The 19,357-nt window shown below is 39.9% G+C and overlaps 1 protein-coding gene across 3 annotated transcripts; it reads right to left on the bottom strand.

Annotated features, from left to right (window-relative positions):
• Positions 1-5,226: 5,226 nt before the first annotated feature.
• Ccr2 (C-C motif chemokine receptor 2) lies at positions 5,227-12,450 on the bottom strand. Of its 3 annotated transcripts, none has more exons than NM_021866.2 (3): positions 12,075-12,130; positions 10,281-10,377; positions 5,227-8,676 (listed from the first exon to the last, which is right to left on the bottom strand). In NM_021866.2, the coding sequence occupies exon 3, from the start codon at positions 8,663-8,665 to the stop codon at positions 7,544-7,546; it is 1,122 nt and encodes a 373-aa protein (NP_068638.1). In that variant the 5' UTR covers positions 8,666-8,676; positions 10,281-10,377; positions 12,075-12,130; the 3' UTR covers positions 5,227-7,543. The 3 variants fall into 3 exon arrangements, with proteins under 3 accessions (NP_068638.1, XP_038937989.1, XP_038937991.1); XM_039082061.2 differs by lacking the exon at positions 12,075-12,130 and adding an exon at positions 10,631-11,497 and having other exon boundaries at positions 5,230-8,676; XM_039082063.2 differs by lacking the exon at positions 10,281-10,377 and having other exon boundaries at positions 5,230-8,676; positions 12,075-12,450.
• Between the last annotated feature and the right edge of the window lie 6,907 nt (positions 12,451-19,357).

The following is a 19,357-nucleotide window of genomic DNA, read 5'->3' as shown; positions in this document are numbered from 1 at the left end:
AAATTCAAATCATAAATTAAATAAGAAGTTTACAGCAAAGAATGTTTGCTTATGTTCCCATTAAGACTAGACATTAATTATCTGTCATTAGCTCTACAGGTTCATGGAGAGTTAAACTAAGCTATCATTGAAGTTTTGTATAGATAAACCCAGTCAATATTTCATCTTCTGTCCTTGTACCTACAATAAATCATTAGTTCCTTTTTATAACCTGAGGTTGTTTTTCGACCTCTTGTAATGTAAGTAGTAAATGCCTTCTTTCTACCTCAGAAGCAATTAACTGATGACACTTGAAGACTGGCCGAGTTTCATGTCAGAAAGGGCTTTAACAGCACTCCTGTTATAAAGGGCTCAATAATTACTGGTATGCTTTCAGGAATTCTTATAGGATCATAATTGAGATTTAAGAAGTAATCTATTTGTCTGTATAGCATCACTACAGGACTACATTTTGTTTGATCTACAGAAATCTGCTCAAAAGTGATTGTTTTATATATATATAAACAAAAGGACAATCATATTAACAGTAGGAATCTTTCCTAAAATGTAGTCCCTTTGGCCTTGCCTAAAAGGGCTCATCCACCATAGTTTCACAGTCTTCAGTGAACTGTCTCAGGACGATCACCTGCTAGTTTTTAATCTTCTCTTAGATGGCTCCTGAAAGTCCTTCCCTTCAGATCTAGGTGGAAAATTAGAAATAGTGGCTTATGATAGGGAAGGGTTGCATTTCTTATACCACAGTTCTTCATAAGGCAGTCGTTCAGCTAGACAGAGAACCAAGGGATGGAATTGGAGGTGGGAGATAGATGCTGGGAATATAAATGAAGAAGCAAAGCTATCTCAATACTGCATGTTCACTATGTTGCATGGCTATCAAAGGAGGCAGCAAGTCTACAGTTGTATTGAGAGCCCACTAACACGGATAGGTAATATTATCACTCAATGAAATGGTGGATTGGAAGAAGCCCAGTTGAAGAAAATCTTTCATATCTAATAGGAGTCATGGTGATCATCACTAGTTCTGGGTCCTCTGAAGAAAGGACAAATTAGTGTCCATCTTTCTGGGCATCTTTGTCAACATAAAAGGGCCTGTGGCAGGGAACAGCTATGTAAACACATGTGTGCCCTTCTCCTGGCCATATCCTCTTTCTTTGTGGCTAGCCTATTCCTGGAAAGGAGAAGCACAGGAGGTCGCCTTGAGGCAGACCACAAACCAGGGCTGAAGATAGGGGTGGAGTTGAGACAGAAAAGGCAGAACCCATACTTGCTTTTGGCACAGGCTTTCAGAATCCAATTGACTCTAAGGACCAATTGAACTTTATTCAAGAGAAAGAAAACTATTTCATATTGCACATAGATTACACTAAAAGGTTTAATAGTCACTGTCAATGGACCAAAAATTACTCAGCTGATGTGGAACAAACTTTATGCTGGGGCCAGCAGGGATACAGGTCTTGATTTATCTAAACACACACACACACACACACACACACTCACACACACACTACATGCCACACCATAACAGAACCTTCTCAATGTTACATATAATACGTGTCGTGGTTTGAATAAGAATGGCTTCTCATAAGCTCATAGATTTGAATGCTTGGTCACCAGGGAGCAGCACCACTTGAAAGGATTAGGAGTTGTGGCCTTGTTGGAGTAGGTGTGGCCTTTTTTAGAGTAAATTCGTGATTATGGGGCTGGGGGTTGAGGTTTCAAGGGGCCAAGCAAGGTTCAGTGTCTTGCTCTTCCTTCTGCCTGGGATCTAGATATAGAACTCTCGGCTACTTCTTCAGCACTATGTCTGCATGCTGCCGTGTGCCCCACCATGATCTTAATGGACTAAACCTCTGAAACTATAAGCAAATCCCAATTAAATGCTTTCCTTTAAAAGAGATTGTCATGGTTATGTTACCTCTTAACTTTAATAGAACAGTTACTAAGACAAAAGTTGGTACCAAGGAGCAAAGTGTTCTATGAGAAGCCTAACCATGATGCTTGTTGGCAGGATGTGGACTTTGGGATTTTGGATTAGGAAAGTAATTAAATGCTTTAAGTGGGGTTTAATGGGACATATAACTAGGAGTGTGGAAGATGGTGATGGTGAGAGCAATATAGATTATGACAGCCCGACTCAAAAGGATTCAGAGACTATCAGTAAGTGTCCTAAAGATTGTTCTTGTAATATTTTGACAAATAATGTGGCTGATTTTTTTCCCTTTCCCCCCCAAAATATTCCTAAGGCTAAACTGAAGAGTTTTAGATTAATAGTGTTGGTAGTGTAGCCTAATATTGACTATGTAGAGTGGTCATTAGTGGTCACTCTTATGTAGCTCTATAATGAAAAGGAGCAAGCCAAACAAAGAAAAACTAAAAATGTATACTTTGAGGAGGAAAAAGAAGATCAGAAATTGTAATGGAGTTAAGTCCAGTACTCAAAGGGATAAAAACTGTAAACAAATACCTGATAATACATGGAATAAAGGAATTGGTGTGGACATGACCCCAGCCAGCTAAGCTCCCAGTTTGTGAAAGCAATGAAAGAAAAGCTTAAGCAGTAAAGGAATCAACAACAGAAAGCAGGTAAATACCTAATCAAACAAAGGGATGTGGTGTACAGCCATAGCAAGTAGAATTTAGAATTTAGCAGCTTTGGCCATGTGGTTCTGGTTTTAGAGGCAAGGATACGAGAAAGGAGTTAAGAATCTCCCTCCGTGACTAAGAAAAGCCACTAATGTCAGGTATATATCAGGGTGTATCCCTGCATGGCCCAGAAAGGCCAGCACATGAAGCTGGATTCTGTTGAAGACTCTAAGATGTTGGAAATGACAGTCATGGGATTTCTGCCAAGGAGAGCTGCTAACAGGTTATGGAAACAAGACCAAGAGAGAGAAGTATATTGAAGTCAACAAGGCTGAAAGGAGTTGAAGATCTAAAGAACATGTTGACATCAGACATGAAGGTGCAGAGTTTGAGGTTTATCCTGCTGATTTTTGGTCTTGCTTTTGTCCAGCATTTCCTCACTATGCTCTCTTTCCTCCCTTTTGGAATGGTAATGTATATTCTGTACCATTGTATGTTAGCAATATGTTATCTGCATTTTTATTTCAATTTTACAAGAGTTACAGTTAAGAGATTTCCTTGAATCTCAGAATACTTTGAATTTTGGAATTTTAAACAGTGTTGTGATAGACTGTGAAGACTTTTGAAGTTGAACTGAATATGTTTTTGCATTATGCTATGGTGACAAGCTTATGGAAGCCAGGGAGCAGATTGTGATAATTTGAATGAAAATGGCTCCCCATAGACTCATAGATTTGAATATGTAGTTTCCAGGGAGTGGCACTATTTGAAAGTATTAGGAGATGTTCTTTGTTGGGGGGAAAATGTGTCACTAGAGAGGGTCTTTGAGGTTTCAAGGACCCAAGTCAGGCCCAATGTCTTGCTCTTCCTGCTGCCTATGGATTTGGATATAGATCTCTCAGCTACTTCATCAGCATTGTGCATGCTGCCATGCTCCCTGCCACTCTGACAATAGACTAAGCCTCTGAAACTGTAAGCAAGCCCAAATTAAGTGCTTTATAAGATTGCCATGGTCATAGTATTTCTTCACAGCAATAGAACAAGGACAAAGACAATATACCAAAGTGTCCATATCTTCTAACAAATTCTAACCTCTTTTGGTCACTCCCTAAACCTATGCCCATTCTTTTTCCACTATTTTCCTGAGCAGCCTTGCAGAATCACTCATAGCCCAGACTCCTTATCTCCCATGATGTATTTCCCTCGAGATACCTGGGTAGTCATCCTTGCTGGATAATCTCATTTGAAACAATTTCATTTGTTAGAGAAGTCTAAATAATGAGTAAAAGCAGGAAAAGGACAGGTTTTAATGGAGTCCTTGCAGGCAGCTGCAGAGCCCTCTACACATGCTTAGCCTCTCCTTTGACAGCACAGGCAAAAGGCCATTTTCCCCACTATTTCCACTTTCTTCCAACTTTCCACTCAAAGCTTCTCCTCAGATGACTTTAGAGCTCACTTTTGGAAACATACAGCAGGCAATTCTTTTTTTTTTTTAAATTAACTTGAGTATTTCTTATATACATTTCGAGTGTTATTCCCTTTCCCGGTTTCCGGGCAAACATCCCCCTCCCCCTCCCCTTCTTTATGGGTGTTCCCCTCCCCACCCTCCCCCCATTGCCACCCTCCCCCAAACAATCTAGTTCACTGGGGGTTCAGTCTTAGCAGGACCCAGGGCTTCCCCTTCCACTGGTGCTCTTACTAGGATATTCATTGCTACCTATGAGGCCAGAGTCCAGGGTCAGTCCATGTATAGTCTTTAGGTAGTGGCTTAGTCCCTGGAAGCTCTGGTTGCTTGGCATTGTTGTACATATGGGGTCTTGAGCCCCTTCAAGCTCTTCTAGTTCTTTCTCTGATTCCTTCAACGGGGGTCCTATTCTCAGTTCAGTGGTTTGCTGCTGGCATTCGCCTCTGTGTTTGCTGTATTCTGGCTGTGTCTCTCAGGAGCGATCTACATCCGGCTCCTGTCGGCCCAGCAGGCAATTCTTACAAGGCAGTTTATTCTGTGGCAAGAAAATCCTATTTTAGATGTTCATATTGTCATACAATGCCATCACTGAGTTAGTCCCCAATGTCTGGGTTCTCAGAAAAGTTCTATATACTCTTCTTTCCCTATGTCTGTGTGATCATATCTGAGCCCTCTGTACCTATTGTCTGTCTACAGGGACCTGGGTTGTAAGGTCTAAAGAACATGAAGATCATGGCAATGACACCCATTTTCATATTACCCCCCTAATCTGTAGACCCACAGTCTGCTTGTCATACTGCATGCCACAGTAGAAAAACATTATTTTAATAAGTATCCTGTCCATGTGTATTGGTCAGCATTGTATTTAACAAATAGCTTATCATAGTGGACATGAATTTCTTGCTCCTCTTCTCCATGGCTGTTGTCCTGGCTTCAATCCTCATATCTGCTTACTCACCAAGATGTAGGGCTACATTTTGCTGAAAAGAGGATCAGCACAGCCTTGCTGGGGCTATAATTGGAAGATATCGATGTCATTTATCTTGGTCTTCTAGCACACTAGCTACAGAAGGGTGTTTAGCCTGAAAGGCAACCTTTCCATCAAGTACCAGGTATATATAATTGTAAAGTAGTACAGGGAAAGAGTTGTGTAGTTATGAAGAAAATAGTCAACCATATTGGTATAACAAAACATATGCTTGTTTCTTTTTAATATTTCTAGAGGTATAGATAGAGCATTGGTTTATTTCTAAATCACAGGTTTACAGATATTTGCATCTCATTGTCTTTAAAATAAAACGGTTAGGCTATCTGAAGGTGATACTCTTATCCCCTACTCCTTTCAGAAACTTCTTCTCATCACGTGGTAGCAAAGCCAGACCACAATGACTCTCAGCTCCCAGGTTGTCTGTTTCTTTGTTTCTTGCTTCTTTTAGATAATAAATGCATTAGTGCACAGGGAAGAATATTTTTGGCTCAATTCAGGGAAGATATTTCTCTTATGAGAAGGAGTTTCTCTAACTTTTCTCCTTTGTAAATTTATTTTTAATGCTTTGATAAGAGGCTGATTTGACTTGGGAGTTCCCATTCACTCAAAGGACAATCTGTCACCAAGATCACATTGACAAAAAAAAAATCCAAAGGAGTTTGGGGAAACCAAGCCTGAAAGAACAAGTACACCACTTTCATGTACACGTGACATCTATGCAGCATCTAGGATCCAGATGGCGTAGAGTCTAAATCACCATGGTTGGGTAACCCCACATGCCACAAACCCCAAGTCCCTGCCAATCCTGAGCTATCTATGTTAGTTCATATGCTCAAAGTCAAAATTTTTTTCTATAACTAATGGACTATTTTCAAGCTTGGCAAGTTACAGAGGTACTTCATCACATTTAAAAGTTAAAGTTTTCAGTCTTGATTTTATTTTTTCTATTTTCAATTTTTAAATATTTAAATTATGTTTATATCCAAAAATAAGGCTTTGGAAGATAGTCTATGACACACTTTTCCCCATTCTATCTATAATCGTTTTTATTCAGGCTTATTGTTCCTGGTAATTAAGGTATGTTCCCAAGTACTATTTTCAAAGCAAGGGTTTCTGTCCATGCTTCATCCAGTCTCGTTTTACCCACAAAGATAACATAACAGTGCTTTTTTCTCTTCCTAAACTATCCAGGCTTCCAGATTTGGCTCTTCCATGCACACCTTTCCCAGGTGGAAGCTAATAGATAAAGGCTATGAGGAAGAAGCAAGTGCAAAGGTAGTTGAGAGGCAGAAAAATAGCAGCAAAAAAATAAAACAAGTTTATATTCAGACAGAAACCTTTCCTTGGTGCTGAGACATCCATTTTGCTTCTGATTCTATGTGGTTCTAAACATACCACTTCTATCGTCCCACAAATCCCTGCCTTTTTGCTGTAGCCCTCTATGCCTGGTAGAGGGATTGGTTTTTCTCCTCATTCTTGGTCATTCACTATCTCCAGCTCTGCTCTCCCTGGGAAGATCAAACAAGAGCCCTTATTATTTTTAGGCGAATCACTAACAATGCATATTTTATAAACAATAATTTTATAAACATCATGCAAGGAGCCATGGCTTGAGAAACATGTAAACAGTGGAGTTTGATATTGAAAAGATTTTCCATGTCATAGATAAAAATAACAAAGCAAAAATGTGTAGTACAATTATATATAAAAGGACCATGGGACTCAAATGAAGTTCCCAACAAACAATTAGTTTCCAGATTTCCCACAACCTGATAAAGCCTTCAAATCAAACACAGGTGGGAGAAGAAGCCGAAGACCAGGACGTTTCTTTCCAAATGAGAAGGCCCCTGTTCACTTTCGTCTCCATCTTCACTCAGGATCAACTGCATATCTCTTCTTCCTTCTCACTCAGTCCCGATAGCCTCACACCTTCCTTTCTATGCATTCCATGTCTTTCTTGTTAGATTAGGGCAAAACATGATGAAGACTGGTAAAACAGTATTGCTACAAGGCAATGAGGCTCTTCAGAGGGACAGAGTTCACTAGACACTGAAGAATCTATCAATGATTATTCTAGAATATTTTCCAAACATGTATTATATATACAAGAAGAGATATGGTTTAGTTGTGATATAATCCTAAGGTTCTGGGAACCTGATTTAAAGGTCTCTATTGTTCAATATATCTATGAGCAGTGGTTCACAACCTTCTTAATCCTGTGATCCTTTAATACAGTTCCTCATGTTGTGGTGATCCCCAACCATAAAATTATTTTTGTTGCTACTTCATAGCTGTAATATTGCTACTGTCATGAATTATAATGTGTGTGTGTGTGTGTGTGTGTGTGTTTTCTGATGGTTTTAAGTGACCTCTGTGAAAGGGTCATTTGACTTCCCCAAAGGAATCATGACCAAAAGTAAGAATTATTGTCTTTGAGGTTTGTTACTATATACAAACTGTCCTCTCCTTCCCTGCTTAAAAAAAGGGGGGGGGGACTGCTACTTACTTTACAACCCAACTGAGACTTCTTGCTCCCCAGTAGAAGGGGTAAATGTTGAGCTCACTCGGTCTGCTGTCTCCCTATAGAAAACTGGGCATTGTTTGCAGAGATTTTTGGCAATGTGCTTTCTGAAAAATATGGAGAGATACCTTCGGAACTTCTCACCAACAAAGGCATAAATGATAGGATTAACGCAGCAGTGTGTCATTCCAAGAGTCTCTGTCACCTGCATGGCCTGGTCTAAGTGCATGTCAACCACACAGTTACTCATTCCCAAGAATTCCTGGAAGGTGGTCAGGAAGAGAACAATATTGTATGGAGTCCAGAAGAGAAAGTAGACAATCATGATGGCAAAGATGAGCCTCACAGCCCTATGCCTCTTTTTCTCATTCCTACAGCGAAACAGGGTGTGGAGGATTCCTGAGTAGCAGATGACCATGACAAGTAGGGGCAGGATCAAACTCAAGATATTCCTCATTATTGTTTGGAAATTCTTCCAGATTGTTGGAAAATAAGGGCCACAAGTGTGCTGATCATCTTCTTGTTCAGATTTAGTAAATATGATTCCTGGTAGAGAGGCAAACACAGCCACCACCCAAGTGACTACACTTGTTATTACCCCAAAGGTAACTGTCCTGGCTTTTAAAGCAAAGACAGCATGGACAATAGCCAAATATCTATCAATTGTCAGGAGGATAATGAAGAAGATTCCACCAAAATACCCAATGTGATAAAGCCCTGTGAATAATTTGCACATTATATTCCCAAAGACCCACTCATTTGCAGCATAGTGAGCCCAGAATGGGAGTGTGAGCAGGAAGAGCAGGTCAGAGATGGCCAGGTTGAACAGGTAGATATCAGTCATGCTCTTCAGCTTTTTACAGCTTATCAGAATTATAATGACCAACATGTTGCCCACAAAACCAAAGATGAATACCAGGGAGTAGAGTGGGGGCAGGATCCAAGCTCCAATTTGCTTCACACTGGTTTTATGACAAGGTTCACCATCATCATAGTCATACGGTGTGGTGGCCCCCTCATCAAGCTCTTGGATACTTCTTGGAAATAGAGAATGAGATGTTGATAGTATGCCATGGATGAACTGAGGTAACATATTACTGTCTTCCATTTCCTTTGATTCTGTGGACAGAGAACAAAATGATTACTTGTAATGCAAATGCCAAATTCCTTAATTCAATTAGCCTTGCTCCATTTAAGCAGCATCCCTGTCTTTGGTTTCTCCTTTATAGTCATCTTCTTGACCCCCTGTGACCATCACTTTTCTTTTATTCCTAACAGAAGTCACAACTTGTCAACTCTGCGACCATTTCCTTAACATTCTTGGAATTCCCTGGTGAGCATGTTTCTCATTGTAAGGCTACAAGAGGTGCATGTCTTTATTTACTACTTCTCTGTGTGTGGTGATATTCTCTGGGGATTCATGACCAAAAAGATGTAAGTAGAATTTGCTAGGAGGTTTCTAGGAAGTTTCTTCCACAACAAAAGAGATACAGAAGAGACACTGATGGCCCTTTCTCCTATTTCAACTTGTGTAACATAAGCTTCATGTTTGGGACTATACACAAAAGACCTAGACATTGTACACAAGCCATACAGAGGGCACATTTTCTGACTTTTCATTTCAGAAAGAAAATAAACCATTATAAATTGCACCATCTATTCCTTGCAGCCAAAGCATTCTAATAACCATCTCAACTTTTGTCTCTATCTTCCTCTCATACTTCTTTTGACAAGGTTGCAATGATAATTCAATGTTCAAATGCTTTAACTCCTTTCCAAATTCTTTTCATTGAGCATGAATTTCCCCAATCAGAACTCTTTTTAAGGGGCTGAGAAATTGCTCAATGGTCAAAGGCACTTACTGCTCTCGCAGAGAGCCCAAGTTGATTTCCTATACCCACAGCAGGGAGCTCAGAATCACCTGTAATTCCAGTTTTAGGGGATCGGATCTTTCACTTTTTGACCTCCATGGACACCTGCACACACTTAAGTCACATAAACTGTAGTGGGCACAGATACTTACACAAAATAAGTAAACAGATAAATCTTTAAAAATTTTGTTTTTAGTTTCTAGAAAGACGTTCCTACATGACTGCTTATTAATATTTCAGTGACATTTCCCTTCACACTTTATAAAACCTCTAGGCACTGCACTTGGCTTTTGCCCACTTTTATCTTTTTTTCTTTTTATTCTTGCTCCATTAGCTGAATTATATCAGCTAATATCAGGATTTTGACTCTCCTATATGCTTATGTTTTCCAAGCCTCTGTGTTCAAGTTCCACCTTCGCTGAAACATCAGAGTTTAATTTTTCACATTTGATAGTATCTCTTCATAAATGTGTCTACACAGTCAATATTTATTTAGCATCTGCTATGACTTATACATGAAGTGGATACACATGCACTGCTGTAAATATTTGGAGGTCAGAAGACAATCTGCTCTTTCCCTCCTATATAAGCTACAGGGATTGGAATTCAGGTCACTAGGTTTTCACAGCAAGTATTTGACACAGGAATTGTTTTACTGACCAAATTATGAGATCTTCATCTTAGTTATTATTATCTATTAAAGTTTATAAGTAGAAATCTCTGGTATTATTCCAAATCATTCCTCTTCAGAAAATTAAAGGTTGTCCATCAGAACCAACTAGATTAGATTCAAATCCTGCCTCCAAATTAGATGACTAGACAGATGATCCAGCAGTTAAGAAGAGTACCTACTGTTTTTGCAGACGATTCAAGTTCAGTTCCTAGCACTTGTGGTGAATCCAATGCCCTTTTCTGGTCTTTGCAGGCAGCTGAACTCACATGGCATTTACTAATGAAGACACACACAAACATATAAAATAAGTAAAAGTAAAATAAAAAACTTCTGCCTCTAATAGGAAACCTGAGTAATTTAAAGTCAAACATCTGTTTTCCTGCATAAAAACTAAGTTGCTGTGAAGTCCACCAGAGTTGAATGTTCTGTGTTAGAATTGTATCATAGGAATTCTACCCCTACATTCTTTTCAAAATCATCCCCTCTGCCCTCTATGAGCTGCTAGTTTCTTATCTCATCTGCTACTCACTTCATATTGATCTTTCCTTCACCCATAGCTCATCCCTCTCATTCTGTCTGCCCTAACAGTTAACATTGCATAGGCACTCCTCAGCCTGAAACCCCCAATAGCCACATGACTTGGATGTGGTGGGACTTCAGAGTGGTTGATCAGCACTCCAGTCCTGTGCACACCCACAACTGTCTTCTCTATATTTCCTCCGAACTCACCACTTCCTTTATGCCTCAGTGATTTACTCTGTGCTTGTCCCTTAGCCTAAAATGACTCCTATTCATCTACCTCCTACTTAAATTCCCCTTCTTTTGTGAGGCTTACTCTCTGGTAAATCACTCCGCTCTTGTGAAATTTAAGTAACCACTTATCATGCTATCTTTTATATACCATGCACTCCTCTGAGGTTAAGGAGTGGCAATGTTTTTAATCTCTGACTCTATAATTTTATGTGGCTAAAAGAGTAACCAGTAAATGCTCACTGAAAAAGTACACAAAAGTCTTTAATTATAAGATTATAAAATGTAGCATCATTACATTTGATTGTTAAGACTGCTTTTTCCTGATAGTGACTATAAATTTGTTTTTATCCACCTATATAGAACAGCACTTCTTCCATCCCTTAAGTGGTAGCCAAATGAAGCTTGCATTTCACATCACTGAGCCATATCACTAGACTGAAGAAACTAAATGAGATCTTTGATGAAAATCAAGAAGAAAATGCATGTGCCTGAAGAATTACACTGCACTAAGTTCTGGTCTGTTCTGAATTCCAGCCATTATGGAAAATACTAGGCAAATGCTAATTCATCTATCCCTATGTATGGCACATAGCCAGCACTTAGTTCCTACTACACTGAATTACACTGAACAGTCTAGAAAGTGTGTATCACTTAGGGCATTAAGACATAGCTAGCACCCAGGACTGTAGGAAAGCTGCCTCCCAAAAGAAAAAAAAAAGAGATGATGGGGAGAGGGAAGCAGGGAGAAAGGAGGGAGAAAAGGAGGGAGGGAGGGAGGGAGGGAGGGAGGGAGAGAGAGAGAGAGAGAGAGAGAGAGAGAGAGAGAGAGAGAGATCTTTTTGGTCTGTGTGGCTCTCATGAGGAGAGACAAGGGCCAAATTAGAAGGCATAGATGGACTAGAGGTAAAAGATTTCATGGCATAAAGTTCAAGAAATGTAAGCCCTCTGCATGCTAAGAGGGACAGAGTAAGCCTGTGGGTGCCTTGAAGATGATTGTCCCCTTTTATCACCTGATCCCACCCAGCAACACCCTCATTTCTGCACCGACACTAGGGTCTTTCTAATGTTTATTGGTGCACATTATACTCTCTTCTCTCCCAAAAAATTGATCCTTGCCTCCAGGTGCACAGGTTGTACAATACTTCAGGCTATCTCTCTAGTACCCTGCACTTCAAGCTTGAGCTTAACATTCATAAAGTCATGGAGAAATCACGACTCACCTACTATGGCTTCTTTATGATGGCTCTGGTGTCTCAGGCGTCTCAGTAACAGATCTGGAGGTACAAACTTGGTGTGCAAAAGTAGGAAATAAAGCTTCCTGCAGAAAGAGAAGGCGGAGATAAAAGAGTAAGTGATGGTAAAGATTTGAAAAAAAAAAAAAAGCTCAACACAAAAGATCTACAGTTCTTCTTTTCCAACCAGGAGTGTTGTATGCTGGGCTGAGGTCTCTACAGGATTAATTTTGAAATTTTGGTATTATGCAATCCTGAGTGTGAGTTAGCCACGCCCTGTCCCCCTGCTTCGGTATATTTCAGCTCAGGGCTTCTTTATCATATAGGTCTTCCATAGCTTTTCCACTCTCTGTTCTCTTCTCTGTGCTAATTGGCATAATCTAAGTGCAATAGAACCTATCACTCTCAGAGAATAAATGCTAATGAGGCCATTGGTCATAGTGAATAAAATGCAGAGACGTTTCACTGAGACTTGCGTGTTGCTTTCAAAGTGTTGTGAATTGGAATCTGGCTACAAATACCACTTAAATAAAGCTTCTAAGGAAGGGGTATGCGTAGTGAGCTTTTGCATTAAAAATAGTTTTAGCAGGGGGAGCTCTGTTATTATTATTCTGATAGGTTACTTTCCTCTGAAAGAGGCTTTCTTTAAAACAAAACTTACACCACAAAGCACCTACTTAGGAATGTTCTGAATTCTGCAAACCTTGACAGAGTTATCTGAGCTGGTCTCTGGAATTCTGCAGAAAGAAAGACCTGGCAGTCAGGGTCTTCTAAGCTTTGATTTCCCCACAAAGATGAATCATAAGAGCTCTTGGGGCCTTGGATGGGTAAACAGATACAAAACTGCTTATGAAAAAACTGGTGTGCAATAGACATTCAGAAGTGACAAGAAAAAGCACCAAAGCCCTGTTGAGAGCAGTAGACTGAGGAGCAGAGCCACTGGAAGAGACAATAGCAGCAGGGAACCCTAGTGCAGACCAAGAGTCCTCTCCAGATTTCAGCAAGTTAGCCACAAAATTATGTTTTGTAAAGCAAAAAGGGCTCCAGTTTCTCTTAGAAAACTTTCATTTCTTGTTCTAGAAAAGATCCACTTCTGTAATTAAGACCCCTGGTTAGGACCACTGATTCTAGCCATGGCATTTTAAAAACAAAGAGAAACACTGTATTGGGTAGATAAAAAATGATCTGACTCTAGAGCATAGAAAGGTGAGTAGGGTCTGAAGAACCAATGTCCAGAGGCCAGCAACAATAGAAGTTGGTGACCCTGTAGCAGCAATGGAAGCTGCTATATGTGTGTCTTGCAAGAGATCCACATTTACCCCAGAACATGACTCTGCCATAGTTGTTGGCATATTTTTGGTGGTTGGTGAGAAGCTATAAATGCAGAAAGCTCTCTGTCCCCCGCCCCCAACCTAAAAGCAGAACATACAATTTTTGAAGCCAAAAGGTATCCTCCCACCTTAAAGAGAAATGGCTAACCACAAAGACAACTTGAGATCAATATCAACCTGGAGCTTATACCAGAGGAATCAACACTCACAAATTTTATAAACTAGTCTTTTCTGCCATTTTTCAACTGTCCAACAAGTTCACACCCACAGAGATGTAAATTCTTTTCTTTTTTTTCTTCCTTTCTTCCTTCCTTCCTTCCTTCCTTTCTTTCTTTCTTTTTGCTACTTCTTTAAATGTTCACTTTTCATTGTTGAAGATTCTATACAAGTTAGAATACAAAGCCACATGTTTAAGAAACATTCTTTCTTCCCAAATATTAAATATACTTCCTTTTTCTCCCTTGTTAGTTTGTCATTTAATGATCTATTCTTACTAAAAAATTTTCAGAGTTGAAGAAAGAATTTTGTTTTCTGTCTTATAACTTGAAGGGTCAAAACAAAACAAAACAAAACCACTCCCTAAGCTCTGACACTGAAAATCAGTTGCTAGGATTTAGCAACTCAGGGCAGAAGAAAGAACTCAACTGCCTACTCCCACTCTCTGATCCCTTGTCTGCCTCCCAGTGATTAGACCTTACAAAACAAAAGTAGGAAGTGAAGATAGACACTGGGAGCTCAGAGTGGATCTTAGGGAACCACAAGGTGCTCTTACCACCTTTATCTCAACTTACACCATACAAATGGTTAAATTTTTGAGAATTTACATCTTAAAATCTTTGTCTGTATAAGGAAAACAGGATGCTTTCGTGTGAGTTTGAAAACTCCATATCTATCTGCCAACAATAGTTTATGTTTTTCAGGATTTTTAGGCTGGAAGATGAGTGTGATGTGGCTTTTGAATATTCTTTAAAGAAGATACATCACTTGCTCACAGCTCTGGTATACCTGCTCTTAGTATACAAGCAATTCTACTGGACTGCTCTCAGGGACCTAGATGCTGTCAGGTGTGAAGTGGGTGAAAGGACCTAACCACCTCACCAGCTCTTTCTCTGTTCTTGGAGTTCCCTCTCTCTGTTCTCTTCGTGTATCCCCTCTCTCCCCATCTTTTCCTCCTCTCTCTGCCCCAAGACTTTCTCTCTCTGTGCTCTGTCTACCTGTCTACACATCCACTTGTCTGGCTCTATATCCTCCATAATGTTCCTCTCCTCCTCTCTCCCCTTTTCCAGTAAACTTCTTTTATATCATATCTGTTTCATGGTGTAACTTCTTCAGGACACACCATGACACAACCCACCAAGGATACCTACTTGCTGCATTATATTTCAAAACTCTTGCTAGCTAAACAGGATCCAATTGAAGGCATGGCTCTGGTTCTTCAGAGTAGAATGGTGATCATATCAACTCTTCTGCAAACCAATAAAATGAAAATCATTTGTTCTCTCTCAAATGCTGTAAGATGACTGACCCTGGATATAAGACGTTTAAAATCATGTCATCACTCTGAAGGTTAACTGAAGGTTAATTTCTTTCAAGTGACTTAAAAGGATTCATTTGAACCCTGTTGGAGGTTAAACCATTCAAACTGAAAGTTAAGTTGGTAGCAAAACCTATCTCTCTCCCACTCGTGTGTGGCAAGACACAATCAAATGAAATGTGGAGATAACATGATTGCAGAACAAGAAAGACTTACTAATACTCTGAAGTCACTTTGATGGTGTCCTTTTTAACTTCCTTACTTTTCTGTCATGGATTTTTTTCAGTCGGTACTTTAAAAATACAAACACTCTTGCTTCTTCTCATCAGAGATGCTTTGGGTTCACTGTGGTTTCTATGGTTTCTGTGCTTCCTGTGACCTACTAGAATAAACTAGTGAGTTCTAGGATTTTACACCTTATTAGTTTGGTCACACAAAATCTGGACTAATATGTTATACATAGATAAAGTAGTCATTATATTCTTATTTCTTTGTTTTTGTCTTCATAACAAAGTATACATGATTTTCAAAGCTTTTGTGCCAAATAATAAACTAAGACAACAAGGCATAGAAAGTCAAAACAAGAAAGGCTAGCAACTCCAGATTCTTGTAAAGGGTTTTTTTCTAAAATCTTTCTAAGATCATGAAAAGTGCCCAATGAACAAAGAATAGACAAGTCTACATAATCAAAAATAGAAATGAGGGGTTAGGGAGAATGTTCAGCAGATAAAAGCATTTTCTGAGCAAGAATCTGGATTCAAACATTCGGCCCATATGCTAGTCAAGGTCGTGCAACCCTGGCACAGTGAGGTATGGTGACTGAAGGATTCCAGTGCTTGCTGGCTGCCACCCTAGTTCCAGGTTCAGGGAAAGACCCTGTCTGAAGAGAATAAAGCAGAGAAGGTAGGACATCTGATATCGTCCTCTGGCCTCCATGCGCGTGCTCACGCGCGCGCGCTCACACACACACACACACATCAGAAAAAGGGATCATTCAAGTAGTAATTAAGTTTCAATTAGGTTTAATATAAAGGTAGCAGATTAGATGTTTCTCTTCCATTCAAATAAACTTTGAGAAGAAAGATGTGAAGTCAGAAACTATACTTTTTACTTGAAAATGAAAATCCAACTGTGCCAAGTGACTTAATAGGACTTGTGCAGAGTGAAAGATCTGTATGATAAGAACTTCAAGCCTCTGAAGAAAGAAATTGAAGATCTCAGAAGATGGAAAGACCTCCTAAGCTCATGGATGGGCAGGATTAATATAGTAAAAATGGCCATTTTACTGAAAGCAATCTACAGATTCAATGCAATCCCCATCAAAATACCAATCCAATTCTTCAAAGAGTTAGACAGAACAATTTGCAAATTCATCTGGAATAACAAAAAACCCAGGATAGCTAAAACTATCCTCAACAATAAAAGGACTTCAGGGGGAATCACTATCCCTGAACTCAAGCAGTATTACAGAGCAATAGTGATAAAAACTGCATGGTATTGGTACAGAGACAGACAGATAGACCAATGGAATAGAATTGAAGACCCAGAAATGAACCCACACACCTAAGATCACTTGATTTTTTGACAAAGGTGCCAAAACCATCCAATGGAAAAAATATAGCATTTTTAGCAAATGGTGCTGGTTCAACTGGAGGTCAGCATGTAGAAGAATGCAGATTGATCCATGCTTATCACCTTGTACAAAGCTTAAGTCCAAGTGGATCAAGGACCTCCACATCAAACCAGATACATTTAAACTAATAGAAGAAAAAGTGGGGAAGAATCTCGAACACATGGGCACTGGAGAAAATTTCCTGACAAAACACCAATGGCTTATGCTTTAAGATCAAGAATCGACAAATGGGATCTCATAAAACTGCAAAGCTTCTGTAAGGCAAAGGACACTGTTGTTAGGACAAAACAGCAACCAACAGATTGGGAAAATGTCTTTACCAATTCTACAACTGATAGAGGGCTTATATCCAAAATATACAAAGAACTCAAGAAGTTAGACCGTAGGGAGACAAATAACCCTATTAAAAATGGGGTTCAGAGCTAAACAAAGAATTCACAGCTGAGGAATGCCAAATGGCTGAGAAACACCTAAAGAAATGTTCAACATCTTTAGTCATAAGGGAAATGCAAATCAAAACAACCCTGAGATTCCACCTCACACCAGTGCGAATGGCTGAGATCAAAAACTCAGGTGACAGCAGATGCTGGCGAGGATGTGGAGAAAGATCAACACTCCTCCATTGTTGGTGGGATTGCAGACTGGTACAACCATTCTGGAAATCAGTCTGGAGGTTCCTCAGAAAATTGAACATTGCACTACCTGAGGACCCAGCTATACCTCTCTTGGGCATATACCCAAAAGATGTCTCAACATATAACAAAGACACATGCTCCAATATGTTCATAGCAGCCTTATTTATAATAGCCAGAAGCTGGAAAGAACCCTCTTCAACAGAGGAATGGATACAGAAAATGTGGAACATCTACACAATGGAATATTACTCGGCTATCAAAAACAATGACTTTATGAAATTCATAGGCAAATGGATGGAACTGGAAAGTATCATCCTGAGTGAGGTAACCCAATCACAGAAAAACACACATGGTATGCACTCATTGATAAGTGGATATTAGCCCAAATGCTCAAATTACCCTAGATGCACAGAACACATGAAACTCAGGAAGGATGACCAAAATGCGAATGCTTCACTCCTTCTTTAAAAGGGGAACAAGAGGGGCTGGGGATTTAGCTCAGTGGTAGAGCGCTTACCTAGGAAGCACAAGGCCCTGGGTTCGGTCCCCAGCTCCGAAAAAAAAAGAACCAAAAAAAAAGGGGGGGGGGAACAAGAATACCCTTGGGAGGAAATAGGGAGGCAAAGTTTACAACAGAGGCTGAAGGACCGCCCATTCGGCACCTGCCCCACATGTGGCCCATACATATACAGCCACCCAATTAGAAAAGTTGGATGAAGCAAAGAAGTGCAGGACAACAGGAACCGGATGTAGATCTTTCCTGAGGGACACAACCAGAATACAGCAAATACATAGGTGAATGCCAGCAGCAAACCACTGAACTGAGAATGGGACCCTCGTTGAAAGAATCAGAGCAAGGACTGAAAGAGTTGAAGGGGCTTGAGACCCCATATGAACAACAATGTCAACCAACTAGAGCTTCAGGGACTAAGCCACTACCTAAAGACTATACATGGACTGACCCTGGGCTCCAACTTCATAGGTAGCAATAAATAACCTAGTAAGGGCACCAGTGGAAGGGGAAGGCCTTGGTCCTGCCAAGGCTGGACCCCGAGTGAATGGGATTGTTTTGGGGGAGGGCGGTAATGGGAGGAGGAAGGGGAGAGGAACACCCATATAGAAGGGGAGGGGAGGGACTAGGGGCATGTTGGTCTGGAAACTGGGAAAGGGAATAACATTTGAAACGTAAATAAGAATTACCCCATGTAATAAAGATGGAAAAAGAAAAAGAAAAAAATAGGACTTATGCAGACCAGTGTTAATGAGGTCATCCTTTGTCCTTCAGTAGTTCACATGCTCTGTGCTAGATCTGGAGCCCAGGATAGACGTCTTAGCAGTAGCTTGTCTTTGGGAACAAGACGTAGTGGTGATAGGGCTAAACACACTGTTTGGCAGGGTTAGGCAACAGCAGGTTGGGAAGGAAAGGATGACATTCATAGACCACTTCATCTTTCCTTGAGACATGATGAATAAAAGTAGCCTAAAAGTGAAAAGCATCACTGTAGCATATGACATGCTGCAGGGAGTGCCATGATGCTACAGAAGGCATCTCAAAATTCAGAATGCACTCTTTGTGGGTACAGTTGCATGAGAAAAAACATTCAGACCTGGATGTGATTCTAGATGAGATTCTAATGGGTAGACACTACTGGGATGACTCTGTGTAGGCAGTGGGTAATGGAAATAATGAGATGGACCCTGGTTAACCACAGCTAGTTGAAGTTCTAGCCAAATAGTGATGATTTTGAAGGATCCATAAACATATGGTGGTGGGGGGGGACAAGAATGTGGAGAACAACTCATTTTTAGTGCAGTTCATACATGTATCATTATTTCAGAACCAATATATTTTGAAAGCAAAATTTCATTTTAAAACATAAACAAAGTGACAAACCTTTATCTCTATCACTAAGATGAGAAGACAGAAGATGCAGATAACAAAAACCAGATGAATGTGCAGCTAATTTTAAGAAAGAAAAACTATTGGGGGGAGGATGGGGAGGGGAACACCCATATAGAAGAGGAGGGGGAGGGGGATGTTGGCCTGGAAACTGGGAAAGGGAATAACAATTGAAATGTAAATAAGAAATACACAATTTAATAAAGATGGAGAAAAAATGAATAAAAAAGTAAATAGA

Source organism: Rattus norvegicus, chromosome 8 (genome assembly GCF_036323735.1).
Source record: "Rattus norvegicus strain BN/NHsdMcwi chromosome 8, GRCr8, whole genome shotgun sequence".
Taxonomy (NCBI): domain Eukaryota; kingdom Metazoa; phylum Chordata; class Mammalia; order Rodentia; family Muridae; genus Rattus; species Rattus norvegicus.
The sequence above is the reverse complement of the archived record's forward strand: the minus strand, read 5'-3'. Positions and strand labels throughout refer to the sequence as shown.

Excerpts from the sequence above, each read along its gene's own strand:
- Ccr2 (XM_039082063.2), bottom strand. The coding sequence starts at position 8,665 with ATGGAAGACAGTAATATGTTACCTCAGTTCATCCATGGCATACTATCA.